General features: G+C 42.1%; 1 protein-coding gene across 1 annotated transcript in view; it reads right to left on the bottom strand.

The window, feature by feature from the left end:
- syne1a (spectrin repeat containing, nuclear envelope 1a) overlaps positions 1 to 18,294 on the bottom strand; it is a 114,703-nt gene that overhangs the window by 90,488 nt on the left and 5,921 nt on the right. Inside the window, exons 2-17 of the mRNA XM_061092037.1 lie at positions 17,084 to 17,145; positions 11,793 to 11,888; positions 11,049 to 11,132; positions 8,900 to 8,992; positions 7,805 to 7,977; positions 7,497 to 7,693; positions 6,482 to 6,615; positions 5,703 to 5,711; positions 5,468 to 5,485; positions 3,959 to 4,066; positions 3,533 to 3,670; positions 3,186 to 3,350; positions 2,982 to 3,094; positions 2,712 to 2,880; positions 2,382 to 2,478; positions 85 to 290 (exon numbers count right to left, since the gene is read on the bottom strand). Coding sequence (XP_060948020.1) covers positions 85 to 290; positions 2,382 to 2,478; positions 2,712 to 2,880; positions 2,982 to 3,094; positions 3,186 to 3,350; positions 3,533 to 3,670; positions 3,959 to 4,066; positions 5,468 to 5,485; positions 5,703 to 5,711; positions 6,482 to 6,615; positions 7,497 to 7,693; positions 7,805 to 7,977; positions 8,900 to 8,992; positions 11,049 to 11,132; positions 11,793 to 11,888; positions 17,084 to 17,145 — 1,862 coding nt within the window. The remainder of the gene's footprint in view (positions 1 to 84; positions 291 to 2,381; positions 2,479 to 2,711; positions 2,881 to 2,981; positions 3,095 to 3,185; positions 3,351 to 3,532; positions 3,671 to 3,958; positions 4,067 to 5,467; positions 5,486 to 5,702; positions 5,712 to 6,481; positions 6,616 to 7,496; positions 7,694 to 7,804; positions 7,978 to 8,899; positions 8,993 to 11,048; positions 11,133 to 11,792; positions 11,889 to 17,083; positions 17,146 to 18,294) is intronic.

The raw sequence follows: 18,294 nt of genomic DNA, 5'->3' as shown, positions 1-18,294 counted from the left end.
ATGCTTGTCTGATGGGACTCTTAGAGATAAATACTCTGAAGTATATGGTTGATTTCTTTAGAATATTAAGAGTCACTCTCTCACCCTTTTAGTGTTTTCCGGCTGGCTCAGGGCTTCCTCTGCGTCCTCCAACCAGGCCTGTAAGGAGGCCACCGTGGAGCTGTACCTCTCCCAGTTGGACAGCACCTCCTCCAGCATGCTCCTCACGCTGCGCAGCTCCATGGACAGACTCCTCCACTGAGTCACCACCTCCCGCATGAACCTGCGCACCCCCATCTCGCCCTCCTCCACTGCAGGAGAGATACATCAACTTTAATGACAAAGACAAGGACAGTCAGTAAAAAACAGACACACTGCTAGAACCATTATTATCTTTGATTTACTTACTTCCTGCAGTTACTCCAGCTAAAACATGACTTATACACAGGTACGGGATATTGATCTTTACAGGATAATACTATATGAATGGAAAGAAAAGACCACTCATATGAGGTCAACCCATGAGATCTTGTGACACAACATTTTAGCATTTACAAATACTACAACATGATATGTGGGCGATGTTTGGGAAAAGTAACCAACCATGGAAACACCAGACAAAAAGCCAATGGTTTGAGCCACATGTTTATGCACAAATCTATGACCCTGAAAATCACTTCAAGCAGATGGATTATATTTGCTTGTGTGTTTCATTTCCTCAGAGTGAGCTCTCCAGTCTCAGAAGTCCTGTACCACAAACTACTGTCAGCCAGTGTGCAGCTGATAAATGAAGCCACCAAACACAAATAACCATCTTCAATCAGAAGCAACAAGTGCAGTGGCCTTGAAAAAAGTACGAACAAATCTCCTTTCCCTTCCTGTCCTTCCATCCCTATTATAACCTCAAACTTGAGCCTTTAAATACATCCAAATGTTCTGTTATGCAGCCACTCAGAGCCCGTGGTGCTAACTACCAGCAGGGCTCGTCCCTGTGTGGCGGTGAGGGGGTGTTACATTTGCGGGATCGACCAATCGAGCCTTCCGATGTGCTGATTTGTCGCCACATCTCACTTGCTCTGCTCTGCATACCCTACGGCGACACAACCCCGAAACCAAAAATCAAGCTCAGTTTGCGCCCAGAGACGCTGGGAAGTGGAGCAGCCCCCAACTAGCAAATGGGGTCGTATTCCCCACTGAGAGCTAAGAGTGGAGGAACCTCATTTAGCTGTAGCCTGCAGACTCCTCCCCCCCCCCCCCCCTCTCCCCCCTATGCCACCAGGCTGTAAAACCAGACAGGAGTCTCACTGGTTACTGAGCTGTGGACAGTGGAAAATAAACTTTAGATCTAGCACACAATTGGGAACTATTTATACACTGTGGAGGTATCCAATCAGTTTCAGATGAATAACAACATTCAAAGGACAGAATGCAGTTAGTGTTGGCTAACAGGTAATATCTATCTAACCCGCTATACCATCATCCAGCGTATACTGAGATATCCTGTGCATTTAATATCTCCTGATGTATTAGACCAGTGAGTGGAATGATCCCAATCGATGAGCAGCGCTGCTTTATTGCATTATTGGGACCTAATGCGATTTGGATGATATTCCATGATCCTTTAACCACAGGAGAGACTTTAAGCCAGAAAGAGAGAGAGAGAGAGAGAGCAGGGAAGACAAAGCAAAGGCCAAGGTCAGAACTAAACCTGCGGCCACGAGCCTCCATACATGGGGCCAGCTTAACCAAGTAAGCTCTTGGGTGCTGCTAATAAAAACACATACTTATTTTCCCATGCAATGTCTGCATATTGCAGGTGTATTGGAAGGTTCCAGGAGAAAGATGACGTCTAAGCAATAGGATATCGGAACCAAGTTAATAGCTGTATCACCAACTCTAGAATCGGACTTGGCGTCAGAAGTTAGAAAATATACACTCACAAAGCCTTTTGTGGCTCTAACTTGCATAAGGTGGAGCTAAACCTTTCCTTTATATGTGAGATGTGGATCTATTCTATAGGACTAATTGTTGTTGCAATGCCTCTTGAGATTCGTCTTACAAAGAACAGGGACAGTTCACCCTCAGTCAGTGTCCAAGAACATGAGAGTGGATATCTCCATCAGTTAAACAAATTCCCGGCTCAGCCTTGGTTTCCACGGTTACTGCAGATGATAAGAAGGGCCTATAATGCAATAAGTAATGGACTCGTGTACCCTCTTTCTGACCTGACCTTGTGTGCAGTTTCTTACTGAGTAAGAGAGGACGGGTGAACAATTAAGAGAGCAATTATCCTAGTCAGTAGGTGGATTAAAAGGTTAAAGGTATATTTAAAGAGTTCCCCTCAATGGTGGTTATTGTTAATATCACATGTTGAATTGACTAAAAACATTTTATCCTCTCACCTGAGCTGTCAGCTTTGACGTAGGCCTCTGCAGACTGCTTCAGGGACTGGAAGAACGCCTCGTAATTTTCAAAGAAATGTTGCTTCTCCACAAATGACTGATCAAAACAGAGATGAGAGAGATGTTATGACAATAATGACAATACAATCATAATGGAGATACAGCAATAAAACTAATTGACCATATAGCGGGTTTACTTAATAACAGTATGACTTATATCTAATGAAAACCTAAAATTAAACTTTCCAAACATACAACAACTTTGAATAGTAACTCTGAGGAAATGGTTAAGTTTTCAGCAGATCTGGATGTAGTGAAGTCTGAGCTTACGACATAGTTGTCGAGCATCAGTTCCACAGACTCCTGTCGCCCATATTTGATGATCCAAGATTTGAGCTTTGTCTCGGCCAGAGAGAGGAAAGCCTGCATGTTGTGTTTGTTCTCCAGGAATTCCATCTTAGCCAAGTGGACGCTAGAGGATGTGGAGACAAAGTTTATCCTGAAAAAGACACAGTTTACAAAAGAATCAGACCTTCAGCTTACTCTGAAAAAAAAGTGAAATATAAGATTCCATCAGAGACTGGTGTTTGTCTTTCCCACCTCTCTGCCATGTCCTGGAGTTGGTCCGGGGGAACAGGGACTCCATCAACACTTCTGTCCTTATGAATCCTCTGGAAGACCTGCTGGTGACTCTTCAGACTCTTCAACACATCCTGCACAGCGTAAAGACAGAACACATGAGAACACAGAACAACACACAGTCAGAACAAACATATTTGCTGTATTTCATCACTCCAGGCTAACCTTGTGCTGCTCTAGAGCTCTGTGGACGGTCTTAGCCGTCACGTCGTGCGCTTGCTGGACGACGATCTCTTGTCGCAGGGCTCCTTCGGCCTCGTGCAGCCACGCCCCCACCGTGTCCAGAGGAGCCGGGAGAGACCTGTCCAGCTGCAGATGCCAGTCCAGGAGCTGAAATGTAGGAAACCATTGAGAAGTCGAACAGCAGAGTGCAGGCACATTCAATGCAGATGTAAACTGGTGATCACAAACGGCAAAAGCACATCCGATGCACTGCTTTTGTGTCATAGTTGGTTTAAATTGATTAATAGTGAATAGAGGCCAGAGTAAATGTCCACAGTTGCTTATCTCACCCTGTTGGAGACCCTTTCCCAGGCCTGTTTGACCAGAGCCTGATCCACAGTCAGAATCCCGTCTCTCTGAGTGGACTGTAAAGCTCCCTCCACCGGCTTCCTCCTCATCTCCAACTGGACACGTAGACTCTTGAACAGCTGAGAACAAACATGACATGAAATCGGTTGAGATTCATACAGATGAACGTTGTCCCTCTTTCAGAGTCTTCTGAATAATGGGGATACCCCGCACGCTGTTGGATATGGAATGTGTCCCCAGGCTTGCTGGAATAAGCCAGATTGACAGACAATATGACGTCTGCCGTCGGATTCCCACAGTGTAGTGCCACCGATTGAGCTAATAACAAGAGCGTCTGTGCCTGTGTGTTTAAACAGCATGCACACACACACACACACGCACACACACACACGCACCCAGAAACTAACCTGGTACTGTTGAGCGAGATTGCCCTCGGTCTCCTGAGTCTGTGTTGCGTCTCTCTCCAGCTGGTCGAGCCACATTTTGAGCTCCCTCAGGCTCTTCCTCTGCTCTCGCTAGGAGGTGGGTAGAATGGAGGAGCGGAGGTGAACGACATGTGGAGAGATGGATATGTTAAAGTGTAAAGGGGGATAGAAAAACAAATAATGTGAGAAGATGAAGGGAGAAAGTAATTAACCAAAGTGATGTGTGAGGGGTTTGATGAAAGGATGGAAAGAGGAAGAGGGTGAACGAAGGGGCATAGCGTGTACTATTAAACACATTCTCCTAATCCTCTGTGTCTCCCTGTGGGACGAAATGTCAAAAAACCCAAAGCTGCCAAAAAACCTCGGCTTACACTGGGTACTTTGTCTAAGACCCCCTACTAACATTTCATTGGATTTTAAGTAACCATGACGATAATGCTGTGCCACTCAAAAGCTTGTGCGATAGTTTATTCAGTTTCAGCCTCTGTCTGTTCAGTTGTGTCACTTCCAATTGGCTCCTGTAAAAAGCTCATACTTTATTCTTTATGACAGCTCACTATTTAAAAGAGATTAAGATGGTTTTGACAGAAAGAAGTTTATTATTTGTCATATTGTACTCAACACTACGGCAGAATATTAGAGCCACTTAAAGGGACAGAAATTCAGGTATTTCAGGAATAAAGTCATAATTTTATGAGATTAAAGTTATTAATTTTTGGCCACAGGTCATTTTAAATTAATGTGGAGCTTCTTGTTAATTGTATTTTTTTCACATGTTTTAAGTATCTGTACTTTAAAATCTTTCTGTAGTTTACTTATCTATTCAGAAGAGAGAACCAGGCAGACTTGGAGGAAGTTGTGGAGGAGGTTTGTTGTTGGTTATATCTCCCTGATATTCAAGGAGATTTTGCTGTTGCTCAAGAAACAATGAGATCTCCTTGCTATTTATCCCTAAATAATATATTTTCTTTATTCTCGTAATATTATGGCTTTATTTTTCAGGAAATTACTACTTTTCTCTCATGTAGTCACGACTTTTTCTCTTATAAAATTACAACTTTGCTTTGGTAATAACATGACTTTTTCTCAATTACGACTTGATTTTAGTCATATTGCATTATGACGTTGTTCTCATAATATTACAACATCATTCTTGTGATATTAAGAAAGTTTTCATCAAAATGTCCCATATAATCTATTGTTCATCAAAACTTCTACTAATAATTTTATAACCAAAGATTCAGTTGCCTTTTATTTTCAAAATGAAAACACTTGTTTTTATGTGATAACGCAACAGCCAACTGATCTTCTTTCAGTGAAAGAAAATATTCACGACGAACATTAACATGTAAACAAGAACCGACAACATAGAGCAAAGCGGGTGTGAAACAAAACAACCACAGAAAGCCTAATCAGCGCTGTAAGACACGATGTGACACAGGCAGCGTTGTGGTTAGCGCGCTATGCATCGCAGCTCCTGACACTGGTAACCTTAAAAACAGGCAAACTCTATTTGCAAGCTTTCCATCAAATACGCTGTATCAACGCACACTGCTGCTGCCCTAGGCTTCCATTGTCATGCTAATGGAACCAGGAGCCATAGCAGTATAGTATGAAACATTAATAAATGGTAATATCACATCTTGCTATACTGGACTTCCTTTTGTTATCATGGCACCGGAACCCTGCGGCAGGAATATCCCATCAGGTAAGATAGAGAGCCAACATTAGCATACTGGCTCTATTTTGACATGGAGACAACAATGTTTAATCTCACCCATGCACTGTACAGCACACGGCTGTACTGTAATTCAATAGAGGAGCCACGAAAATAAGCGCTAATCAAATTTTTATGGAAACCATGAATGTGCATGGGTGCTAAGTGAATTGGGCTTTGGGAAAAAAATTGATGGAAAACTTGCCCCTGGGACCTTAAGTTACTATATAACCTACCTCTAACATTTCCTCTATAGCACGAGGAGCAAGACCACGCTGCGGGGCCGAGGCCAGCAAAACAACCAGAGGAAAGCAATCACCACACAGAAACAGCAGGAGGAGAAAGTCAAGGAGACACAGCAAGACACAGAGAGAGAGAGAGATACACAACAAGGAGAGACAAAACAAGCAACACACAGCCAGACCTGATTCACGTGACAAGTCAAATAGGCAGAGAGGTGGACGCTTAGCAGAGGGGTGGACGCTACAGCATCAGGACATTTTTGAGTCCAGTAAGTTTTAATTAGGCAAAATCCACATCCCTGCAAATGGAATAAGTTTTACTTTAATGGACCATGAGGGAAGCCTCTTCCTCTTGCACTCACATAGGCTGAAGCAAGCAACAAACAATATTTGCAAGTACCCAGCTGTGCACATTTCACTGGAACACTAATAAGCAAAGAGAAAACGTCATCTATATACGTGTCACGGCTGTGGTCTGGAACACTTGACTGACATTTAAAGAGAAAGACAAAACATTCAGGATGCAGACAGAGAGAAGACAGTGACTGACGTAAATCTGACAGTTACCTCTTCATCTGGCAGGCTGTGTGCGTCGCTCTGCTTCTGGTCAGGAGGATGCTTCAGGAACTGGGCTACGTATGTCATAATGGATTTCTCATCCGGCTTGTCCACATCAACATCTGACCAGGGAACGAAATAATTGCCATCAAAGTCAAATCAAGATGAGGCAGACTGATTCAAGATGCTGTTGTAGAAGCTATAGAAATGATAAAATAGCATGAAAACATACAAATATGTACTGTATATACAAGGAATAAAAATTGAGAGAGCGTAGACAGTATTGAAATAAATTGATAAATCCAAATAAAGTGACAAATTGAAATAGAACAAGATGTAGCTCAGACAAATAGAGAGGATGGATGATAATTCCTCTGATCGTTCTCAAACAGTTTCCCTCGTGAAGGAAAATAATGGACGTTTGACTGACATATTTTATTGAGGAACAGCCGAGCGGCACCTTGAATGAAAACAAACCCTCAGCTCTCCCGATCGGTGTCCAGGTTTGCTTTGGAGGTTCCGCCGCGCTGAATCTCATATTCTAATGGAGCCAAATTACACTGATGTCAAGCTTGATTCGTCAGAGTTCATTCTGAGGGGCAGGCGTGAAGGAGCACAGATGGTACTTGGCACTGACACTGGGGTGCACATATGATGCTCTGATAGATATCCACTATTCCATTACTGTATTCCAGAGAAAACCCCAGCTCTCTATGATGAGAAGCTCCTGATGCATGGCGTGGGTTATGTCTTATTCTTTGAGTAAAACATGGGTTACATTGTTTTCTTCTAAATTTCGTAAGTAGGTTGAATAATTTCACAAAGGTCAGATTGTTGCTTTATATCAAAGATTAGAAGGGAAAAGTAGAAGGTATCGCAGCGGGCAAAAGACAAATTAACTTGATCCTGTGATGCTGCAAGTATGTGGTTGGCTGTGACCCAAGACCTGTTCGAATCAGTTTCCATCAACTCAATGAAGAGGTCTCTAGGAAATGTTGTTTACCTTCTGGCTCCAGAAGCTGTGGAATGCCCAGCTCCGTCTCGGCCAATAAAAAGGCTTCCCGCAGATTCTCACAGTTGGTCCTCCTCAATACGCGCTCCATGTCCACGAGATTGGGCCGGAGGGAGTGGATGACTGCGAGGAATGCCAAACCTGTGCGCCAGCTGGGGCCAAAGTCCTTCACCTCCAGGCCCAAGCGTCTAGCCGAGACAAGGAGATCACAAGGTCACAGCGTGCAAAGAAAACACAGCCTATAGTACTGTACATAGACTACAGAGTATTTGATTGCTGTTAAAGGGTAGGCCACATACTTGGTGGCTGTCTGCTGAACCCATCTCAGCAAGGCCTTCCTGGCTCCGCCCTGAGGTGGGGGGGGTCTCCTTTTGACAGGCGGGCTGGATGTGTCGGTGCTGCTGTTGGAGCTGTCCAGTGAGGAGGTGCTGCTGGCCTGGAGAGCTGCAAGGCTACTGGTTAACTCCTCTATCTGTAGGGAACAGGAGAATGGGAACAGTCAAGCCACCAAATCAACTTATTTACCCACATATTTACACCTTTGTTTAATGATAATACTTAGTTGTTTGTATCTGATGCACTTCATTGATACATGGTGACTAAAAATGTGAATCACTCAACTTGTCATCAAATGGTTTTCATCTGTTTTATTACTGGACTTTATGACCCTGCCTAGAAAACCTGCTCCCCATTACTTTACTCATCGTGTTGTAGTCTTGTAAGAATAAAACCATTTGCTCTTCACTGGCCAGCTCAGTGTGCTGATGTTTTTGTTCACTGGGAAATGTTGCTTACCCATAAATATTGAATTCTGTACCTGCACCTACATAGAAGCACGATTAAATCGTAAAATAATGAAATATTTATCAACACCGACCCGACATAATATCAGCCATGTGTGCAAAAATAATCAAAATATGTGCATCTCTTGGGACAACAGTCACAGAATGTTTTATTAGACTTCTGTGTTGCCAGCTGGGCAGTTTTTCCAAGATGTATTTCTATGCAAGGTTGATCTATTTATAAGTTTCCCTGTTCACATCTAAGAAAAACCAATGAGATGAATGTGCAACATCAATGATTAAATACATTTTACAGCTTAGGACATTTCCTTCGTTTAAAATCTTTAACTATTTCCATTTTACGACATTTAACAGATCTAGTCTCTGGCATATTTCTTATAGGATTTAATTTGATATTATTCCGTTTATAGGTAGGACCATGCTGACTCTTTGTGTTGTAAATTTGAAGTCCTTTTCATATCATGTTCACAACATAAAACTTAGTCAGCACCAACTTTCTTCTGACAGAATCTTTAAAACAATGATATGGTGAATTATGCTCATTTCATTTGACAAATGGACCTTGTGTAAATTAACTGACGGTAATGTTACCTGGAAATAGAGGATGATGGTCCACACCAACCCCAGTACGATTGATGGTCGTCCGTCAACAATGTCTGTTGAGTTGATGTTGACCAGCTTGATCTGCATCACAATACAATATCCACGATTTCAATATCTCATAACAGGAACAAATAATTCCAGATTCCAGTCTATCCACTCAATCTTCCCTATAATCTCATACATGTGGATTAAAAAACACAATTTCCTCACACATATGTTTACAATAAATTAACAATATGTGTATAATCCTCAGCACTACTGGATGAAGATATTCCTGACCCTATCTATCCTAGGTCCTTTAGTGTAGGTGCAGAAACATGATTAACACTGACCGGAGATCCTCTGTAGGCCGACTGGAGGGCAGATAAGAAAAGGAGAAGAGGAAGTGAGACAGAGAGGACGGGAGGGAGGGAGTGAGTGTGTGTTTAGACGTACTCTCGATGTGTGTGATTGAAGTGGTATGCCTCATTGACTGTGAGATGCCAGATAGCGTAGCACCTCTGAGGTGAGATAACTTGTTTGAGTGGTTGGCTGAGAGGCGAGATCTATCGCCCCAACGCAGGCAACAGGGATTACATCCAACAGAGATGGACAGACAGGGAAGCTGATAGAGAGCGAGGCAGGGAGGGAGAGATGAGCAAGAAATAAAAAGGTCTGTACCTTGTGATATGATGAAGTATTCTATATTATCACACAGAGGGTGATATTACTGAGCAGTGCCACACAACAGGTCAAACAAGCATGGAGGGAGAGATTGGGGGCAGGGAGGGCAGCGTGGGATAGTGGCTGATTAGAATCCTCGCAATGTAAGGTTTCATATTAGAAAACACAGCATGCTACCCTGGGAATTCAACATAGGGCTAGAACGGTTAGCAGAACTAATTTGAGTTTTGACTACCGTGGAACAGCATGCAAAAAGAAAACCATGCAGTTGTAGTTGTGTCAGTAGAAATAATGTGTTTGAATAGATTTTAATATCGATTAGTGAAAAATAAACACAAAGCTATTCTGATGGCGGATCAATCGTTTCAATACTGCGGTGGGCCTGAGAGCTCAAAGTATTACAAATTTAAGAAAACACAAGCAAATAGAGAAAACATTACGAATCAAATACTGGCAACACAACAGACGTGTTTCCAGGGGACACTTAAAAGTGATGAACACGTCTGGGACACGTTTGCTGTGGCCATGGTTTGTGACTTGATTTTAACATTGTGATAGCATGAGTCTGATTTTTTTTAGCAGATGTCAGCTGCTAACCTACCATTATCCTTGTGCTTATATTATTAACCTGCCAATTCAAGTAATGTGATGAGTAATTGAGAAACAGGCGGACGTCATGTTGATATTTTTGTTAATCGCAGCCTTTGGTGACATTATAGTTGAGGGTTTCCGCGCATACATTACAGGCTTTCAACAGTTCACAAATATGAATTATGAAATGGTAAACATGATTATGTCGACACGCACTAAACGCTTTCTATGAAATAGATACAAGAGATAAACATGAATCAGGTAAAATGAGATTAAGCCTCGAAAGCAGAATGTAAATATGGTTTAGACATGCATCTGATTTGCACACAGCACATGTTTACATTTAATTTTCTACAAATTCATATTTACACAGTGATACACACACACACACAGACATATGCAGAGTGCCCACTGACGTCTCATCTCCAGACTACAGATTACTGGTGTAGGATTTACAGTTTTAACCCTGTCAGACGCGAAGAAGACAAATCAATGTCCCTGCAGACACCAGCTCATACTTATGGCTTTATTTATGTATATCCAGGGACGAGTCGGGTTGAGATACAATTCTGCCACAGAAACTGATAAAGGAAGCTGTTAATTATTGTTGGTATTTATGTAAGGATAAGACACAGAAAACAAGAATGTACAAGACGTGCGGTGTGAAACAATGGCCAGGAAGTATAATGGATTTCTTGATATCGAAATCATCAGAAATAGAACAAACGCTATCACAATAAAAGAGGGAGCGGCGTGGAGGAAGGGGAAACAGGTTACACAAGGTCAGGATTTCATGTTTGCACCCACAAGGCAGCAGCTGATCAGGGAGAGTAGCAGCCGGGGTAAAAAGAAAAAACATGAAAAGGAGGCGCTGATATCTCACCTTCCTACCCTCAAGGAAGTTGAGAGCTGTGCCGATGTTGGCGACCCAGTGGATCCTCTTTATTTTCTTACCCTGCTCACATGGCTGGAAGGGAAATGGAGAACAATGAAGGTGGAGAGAAAGAAACAGAGACACAGAGAGGGGGAAGAAACCGTGGTATTGATAAGAAATTATTTTATTTGTTTTAAATCTCACACATGTATGGAAAATAAGGGCCTAACAAGTGCAGTAAAGACAATACCAGTATGTATACATAAAGCAAAAGGGAGGAGAGAAAATATAGATTCAGAAATTAAATGAGGAAGGTCCTATAAGACCTGTGTTTGACTATAAACAGCAGGATCAATAGGACGAAGTGTTTAGACCTTAGGCAATATTGGACAAGTAAAATCCTCAAGCTGTGTGAGCCTTTGTCTGCGCCGTTTGTGGATTTGTGAACTCTGAGCTGTCCTTGTTAATCTGGGTTTTCCAATCCAATTCAAACATCCTAATAAAGACCAATCGATAAGAATTTCCATGTAACTGCGGCTCGTTTCACATGCCCGCAATTAGCTCTGTAGCTCTTTTAAGATTCGTCAAGAATGCCAATGGTGGCAGCACTGACAGAAACAAAGACAAAATTGAGTTTCAGCTCAATGTGATTAAGTCAAAAAAATGTAATTCGGAGAGATCAGAGGATGTGAGGAGTTTGGAATCTGTGGCCAGATCACATGCTGGAGAAATGACTACCAGCATGAGACTCACCAGCTTGTTTCCGGAGAGGACTTCCAGCAGAGCCAGCAGCTTCACGCCATCCTTGATGTCTTCAAACAGGTCTATCACCACCAGAGGAGGGACACGCTGTGTGGGAAAACAAACACACCTATAGGCTTTATTTGTAATTATTTTATACCCTGGAGAATATGTAAATAAAGCAAAAATGTAAAGTATGTGCAGAGCAGTACAGAATGGAGCAGGGGTAAAAATGCAAGGACGGTTTTTGACATTTAAAGATGGAGAGCCTCTGATACAATTAAAAATCCCTGCAACTGCTCTAGACAGGAATCTATAGATAATCATGTACCTGGTGGTTGACTTTGATCAGAGTAGTTAGATAAATTCACTGTTTACATAAACGTTGCACGCTATGAACTCCTGGAATGCAAAGCCCTGGGACTTAAGTCTTAATAGCTCTTGCAATGTACATGAAACTATGGTGCAAGAACTCCCAGACGTTAATTTCAACTTGAGAAACATAGATAAAGGAAATCCTGCACATGAAAAATGTACTTGAAGCCCCAAAAGAGTTTGGCGACGCCGTGTCTCACAGACAGAGTTAGCGGCTCAGCAGGCTCTGAATGGGGGGGGGGGGGGCTTCAAATCCTAAAATATGCTGATGATTTCAAACTGTATCCTTCTCACTGACTTCATCCCTGACCTGACACAGACTTCCAGACTCGGGGAAATCCACATATCTCAGTTTCTCTTGCCGACGCCACATCAAGGATTTCTCTTAAAGCGCAGTCACATGCTGAGGCTGAGGAGAGGTTTAGAGGGGGGGGGGGGGGGGGTGCATTCAGATGAGCGGGCCATTCACAGGGAGATTAGCGGCGAAAGGGAGTGAGGGAGAAAGCGAATAGAGAGGCAGAGGCTGGGGTGTGTGTCCGTGTTAGGACGTGTGTGTGTGTGTGTGTGTGTGTGTGTGTGTGTGTGTGTGTGTGTGTGTGTGTGTGTGTGTGTGTGTGTGTGTGTGTGTGTGTGTGTGTGTGTGGGGAGAGAGGCAGAAACGTACAACCCCCAACATACGAGAGCGCGGCATAATCAAGTAGAAAGAGTGGCAGCGAGACAGATGATAGAAGGCAGAGAGAGAAGGGGACACCAGCCTCACATCTTTCAAAATTAATTAGCAAATACAGCAGCTCTTCTCACTAATTCCTCTTCTAATGTCATTTCATGGCTCTGGATATTAGAATATTCAGAAAGCACTCGTGGCCCATATCATAAAGTGACAGAGGAAACACTTACAAAGACCCCTTCAAAGGGATGAATTATACCACGAGCTAATTGAAGTTAAATTCACCTATTTGTTCATTATAATCCCAGAGCTAATGAGGAAATTTCTGACTAATTACAAAATAAGAAAGTAATATCCATTTCCTCTGCTCAGCCACATGAGCTAAAAAAAAAAAAAAAAATCAAGGGCTTAATGAGCTAATTGCTTATGACTGTCGGGGTAATAATTGATTGTGAGCAAAGGAGTTTGGGGATATTGGTTTGTCTCTGCTCTTGTTATATTCTCTGGCGCACTTGACTCAGTGGATTCCCAAAGATCAACAGCATGGAAGACGAGAGGGAGGGGCAGAAACAACGAGAGGCTTGAAGGGCTTCGTTTTGAATGAGACAATAGATCCAGTTTAAAGTAACAAATGATATTTGAAGCCTATTATCCAAATCTCGTGAATGTAAATAATTGCGAGTGGGCGTTACCAGGGACTGAATATAGCCTTTAAACTACTTTTTTGATGCATGGTATAAAAAGTGAACTTCCTCCACACAACCTCAGGACGACAACGTGAAAAATATGTAAAACACTGTGACAAAAATGAACCATACTTAATATCTGAAAGTATGATGCATATTCCTTGCTAGATTATAATGATTGTGTTGATTGTGTGAAGTCACCATAATTTTTTTACACTAGGGAAAGAAGAAGAAATAAATGTTTGTATACCCACTTATTTTGGTGTCAAGACATAACAGTCTGCTGATGTTTAGCAGACATTTCTGACATTTCTTAGGCCAATGAGAAAACCATTAAATCCACTGGTATTTGGTTGTTAAGGAATCAACAAACCAAGATATTTCTGATGGTGATACTAAGTCAGGCAATCACCACAGTTATTAAAACACATGTAAGCAGCTGCGATAGGCGTTGAGGTTGGTGGTTCGATTCCTAGCTCCTTAATTCTAAGTGTACGCAAGATACTGAAGCCAAGAGAATGTGTGTGGGAATGGATTAACGTGACTCTCAGTGTAAAGAGCTTTGTTTTGGTCATTAAGACGAGAAAAGCACTCTAGAAATGCAGCAAATGATGTGATTGTTTATGGCAAATTTCATTGTTTATCCAGTAGTTCAAATATTTCAGTTTCGACCAAGAGTGGACAAACTAATAAACCCAAATTACCATCCAAAGTAAAAGGGGGAGGAACAAAAAGGGTGAAGGTGAATACCATCATCAGTTGGATTTATTGAGCATGGAGTATGCCAGTCTATCCTCCTCCTCCCCATCACCACAAAAAGAGGGAGTAGTAGGGGGAACAGGGGGAGTAAACACTGAAAGTGGAGCAGGGAGCTTCACTTTACTGCTGCAGTAATCTCTAAGAACACTTGGTTCACTGATTGCTGCACCAAAGCTGTTTGCCTGGAAAAACGCCTCAGAGACGATGAGACCTCTGCCGTTCACACTGGCCACTTCTTAATTAAGCTTTAACCTTCTCAGAAAGGATTTGTCAAAATGGAAACTTGGGGTGCGCTCACTAAGCCCCCCCCCCACTCCTCCTCCCCGTCCACCCTCTCACATGTCACTCTTGTGCACTACTGAGTTCAACTTGAAAGCTTGTTATTTACTTGAAAAGCAACAAATATTTTTAAAAAATAAAAATTGGAGGCAAGCAATATTGTTTAAAGAAAAAATACGTTTTTATCAGCCGGATGTCTCAAAAACATCTGGCCGAAGGACTGCAGTTGAACATTAAGTCAGCTGACTGACACTGGCACATTCAACAGAGATGTGATGAATGTGTGTTGTCCTTGGAAATGAGTAAATGAAATGAAAATTCCACATGACACTCTATTAAACAAAAGAAAGTTCCATCCAAAAAGGTAAAACCCTGAAGCTCTCTTACGGTGTTTATCTTTGGTCTATAGCTGGTGACTTAATCTGGTGAACTTCTCAGAGTAATTAGAGCTATTAATCTTCTGTATAAATTACCGGCTCCGATACATCCTCTCTCATAGAAACTCTTCTTCAGAGCCTATAAGACTTCTTTTGTTATACCTGTGGAGTGGAAAAGTGAGGGGGAGGGGAGCGACGGAGAATGGAAATCCTTTCGCCGCGTCTCAACTCACCTAACGATTTATCACATACCTTTAGGCACTGTATTAAAGACCTGTGATAACTGGAGTAGCCTAATCATCTGCATGGCCAAGGGCATGATCTATCCCTCGGAGAGCAAACCAAACCAACTGTTAAAGCTTCTTCCCTCGCTCCATCCCTCCGTCTCGCTCTCTCACACAGTTTCGTCTAATAAGTAAATGGCTCTTTGTACAGTGTCTATAAATTTCAGACCAGATGCTGTTTTATCTGCACTAACCTACAGAACGACATCGTCAAGAAACGCATCTCCTTATTACCACGGATCCTCCGCACCGGCTGAATTGACTTTTGACCCTCTGTTCATCAAAAAACTCTCCCTCATTTTTGAAGACAAATACGGGACAATCGGTGTCACTATGGTAACGTCAGGCATCTGGTGAAAGAGGGTGAGGAGGAGGAGAGCAACTAATTTGATCAACTAGGTAGAGAACATGGTTATCTTTTCTGATGGAACTGTGATGGTATCGCTCATCTATTGATTAGGTGAATTGGTTCATTTCAAGGAATTTAAATGGAATTGTAATTACATTTACAGGATCTTGGTCAAGGTGTGTTATTTGTGTTTGTGCAACATAAATAGAGCTTTGGTGTCAGGACTGTGGTGATGTTGTGTATTTTCTTTGTTTGCAGAGAGTTGGATAAGCCTATTGTTTCCCCCTTCTCCACTATAGTTAGCTTAGCTTAGCATAAAACATAAGGAAAATGGGAAAAGTTAGCATGGTTCTACCCATTTGTAACAAAATCAAGCAGCACTGAAGCTATTATATAAATTTGCAAATAAGTAAATCTTCCCCAGTAGGTTACACTAGGTTTTTGTGGATCCCTCTGACTCGTCATCGTCTTCCCCACTTCGCTCAAACCCCGACATACCCACGAACCATGAAATAGCAAAATCACCCACACTGCTCTACTCTATTGTGTCAAAATGATTTGATAAATAAACTATGTGCTTATCTTATCGCTTTATTAAAAATTCAAGGCATTCAAATATCGGACCCGTGTTATTGTCTGCCGGCACGGCCACGAGACATGATATTTAAAGTTACGTCAAGGTTTATTCCCCTCAGAGTGCTTTTCAAATGAATTTTCCCCTCCATGTCACCGCGGATCAAAGTCTCCACAGCTGTCGTTACCGCGTAGGAAACCTTGAGAGGGCCGTCACAAATTGAACTCTTAATTGTGTTGCACCGTGCCGTATTTGCCTTGTCTACCCTCTCCTGACACACTATTCAGGCAGTAATTGGTTAACGTGAGCAGCCTAATGCAGGATAATACAATAATTACACACATACGTCGGCCCCTCGGCAGCAGCTGCATCAAGTGGGATTGTTTAGTGTGAGTTACAGATACTCTCTTGTCCAGGCTCTTTGAGGAGGGAAGTGAATGACAGTCTTTAACTAAAAAATGTTATCCTGTGAAATCTAAATTGGCTCATATTGAGATAGAGGGCTTATAGATTACAAAGTCTTAAATTAGTGACAGCAGCTCGCAGGAAAAAAGATTCACAGTGTGTTAAATGCTGCAATGTGAAAGTGATAATTAGAGTGAGAGTAAATCCTTGCTACAAGCTGTTTGAGATTGGAGGAATAAAAAAAGGAATATGAAAGGCATGTGAGTGAGAATGACTGTGTGTGCGTGTGTGTGCGTGTGTGTGTGTGTGTGTGTGTGTGTGTGTGTGGTCTGAGCTGGCACAGTCAGTCCCATGACCAGCTCCACAGTGTGTTTTGGAAATGGAGCAAATGTCACAGCGAGAACTGTAGAAGCAGCAGCGTGATTCGAAAGTGGAAAAAGCATCCAGATGTGGGAACTTTTCAATCCACACACACCGGCACTAGTGTTTGTATAGAGGGGAAACACAATGGCTGGCAGTGGTGATGGGAATCAACAAAACTCTCTTACCTTCGCCAAGTGGGAATTGATCCATTTCGTGAACGTCCTCTTCTGCACCGCCTCCTGCTCATCTGTAAATCAGAGCCCAGAGCATCACTATCAGTCACATGCAACGATACACAAAGCAGGGGATTAAAAAACACATTCTTCCCATTGTGTATTGTTTTTGAGAGTGGACTGGCTTTGCAGAGCTGCGTGGCAACTCTCATTAACTTTGATATTGTTAACTTTCTGCTGTATGTGTCTGAACGCAGTCGCATCAAATCACACCTTACACTGAAGAAGATGTTTGACATTTAAAGATGGCATTTTCACGAGCTGCACTCTTAATGTGGACAGAAAATCCTGCTCTGAGAAATGCCCTTTAGATGAGAGAAGGGCAGTGGTTCTTCTTCTACCTCGACATGTACCACTGCCACGATCTCTGTGAGGCTGTTATCCATTTCTGACTGAGGCTCAAGCTGCATTCAATCTGCTTCTACAAGAGTGTTGCTAAGTAAAAAGCCAACCTAACTCTGAATGTACTTTTAGAGTTGCATTTAAGGAAGGACACTGTTTGTGGAGGCTGCATTTGCTGCATGAAGCCCTTTTAACCAACACACAATCAATAGAATAGATGTCTGCTGACCATGCACCCGAAAAAAAACCCCACTTCACTTAAATGAGATCAAGACAATAATCAAGCCTTGTCAATACATGCATACAAACTAAACATTAAAGTGACGGTACTGCAATGGCGTTTTAGAACCACCTAGGGCTGTGATGACTCTGAGACCAAAACCGCGATACAAACCTTCACAATCAAAATATCACAATACAGGAAGATTGAACCAGTCTATTGAGCTGTTGTTACTTTATTAAAGTATCAAAATTCAATTTGTGTTTGACCGTTAGCTATAAAATATGTAATTCACAACATCCATCCATCCATTATCAATGCTTTTCCTTTGAGCGATTGGGATTGGTTGCAGATTGGGCGAGAGGGCAATTAAGAGTCTTCAATTGACCTAACCCCAGTGCAGACAGTGCTAGCCCCCCACTACCATGCCTAAATCAAAATTATCATATTCAAAGATATAGCAAACTATATAGATCGGAAATATTTAAATTAATTTATTTACTTGTCTTCGAACTGTGTGTGTCGAAAACAAAAAAAGGAAACGGAAATGTGTATTTGGAGAATTATTATATCATTTCAAACACCTTATGTCCTTGTTGCA

This window comes from Limanda limanda, chromosome 18, assembly GCF_963576545.1.
Source record: "Limanda limanda chromosome 18, fLimLim1.1, whole genome shotgun sequence".
Classification (NCBI taxonomy): Eukaryota; Metazoa; Chordata; class Actinopteri; order Pleuronectiformes; family Pleuronectidae; genus Limanda; species Limanda limanda.
This window is presented reverse-complemented; position numbering and strand designations above follow the sequence as displayed.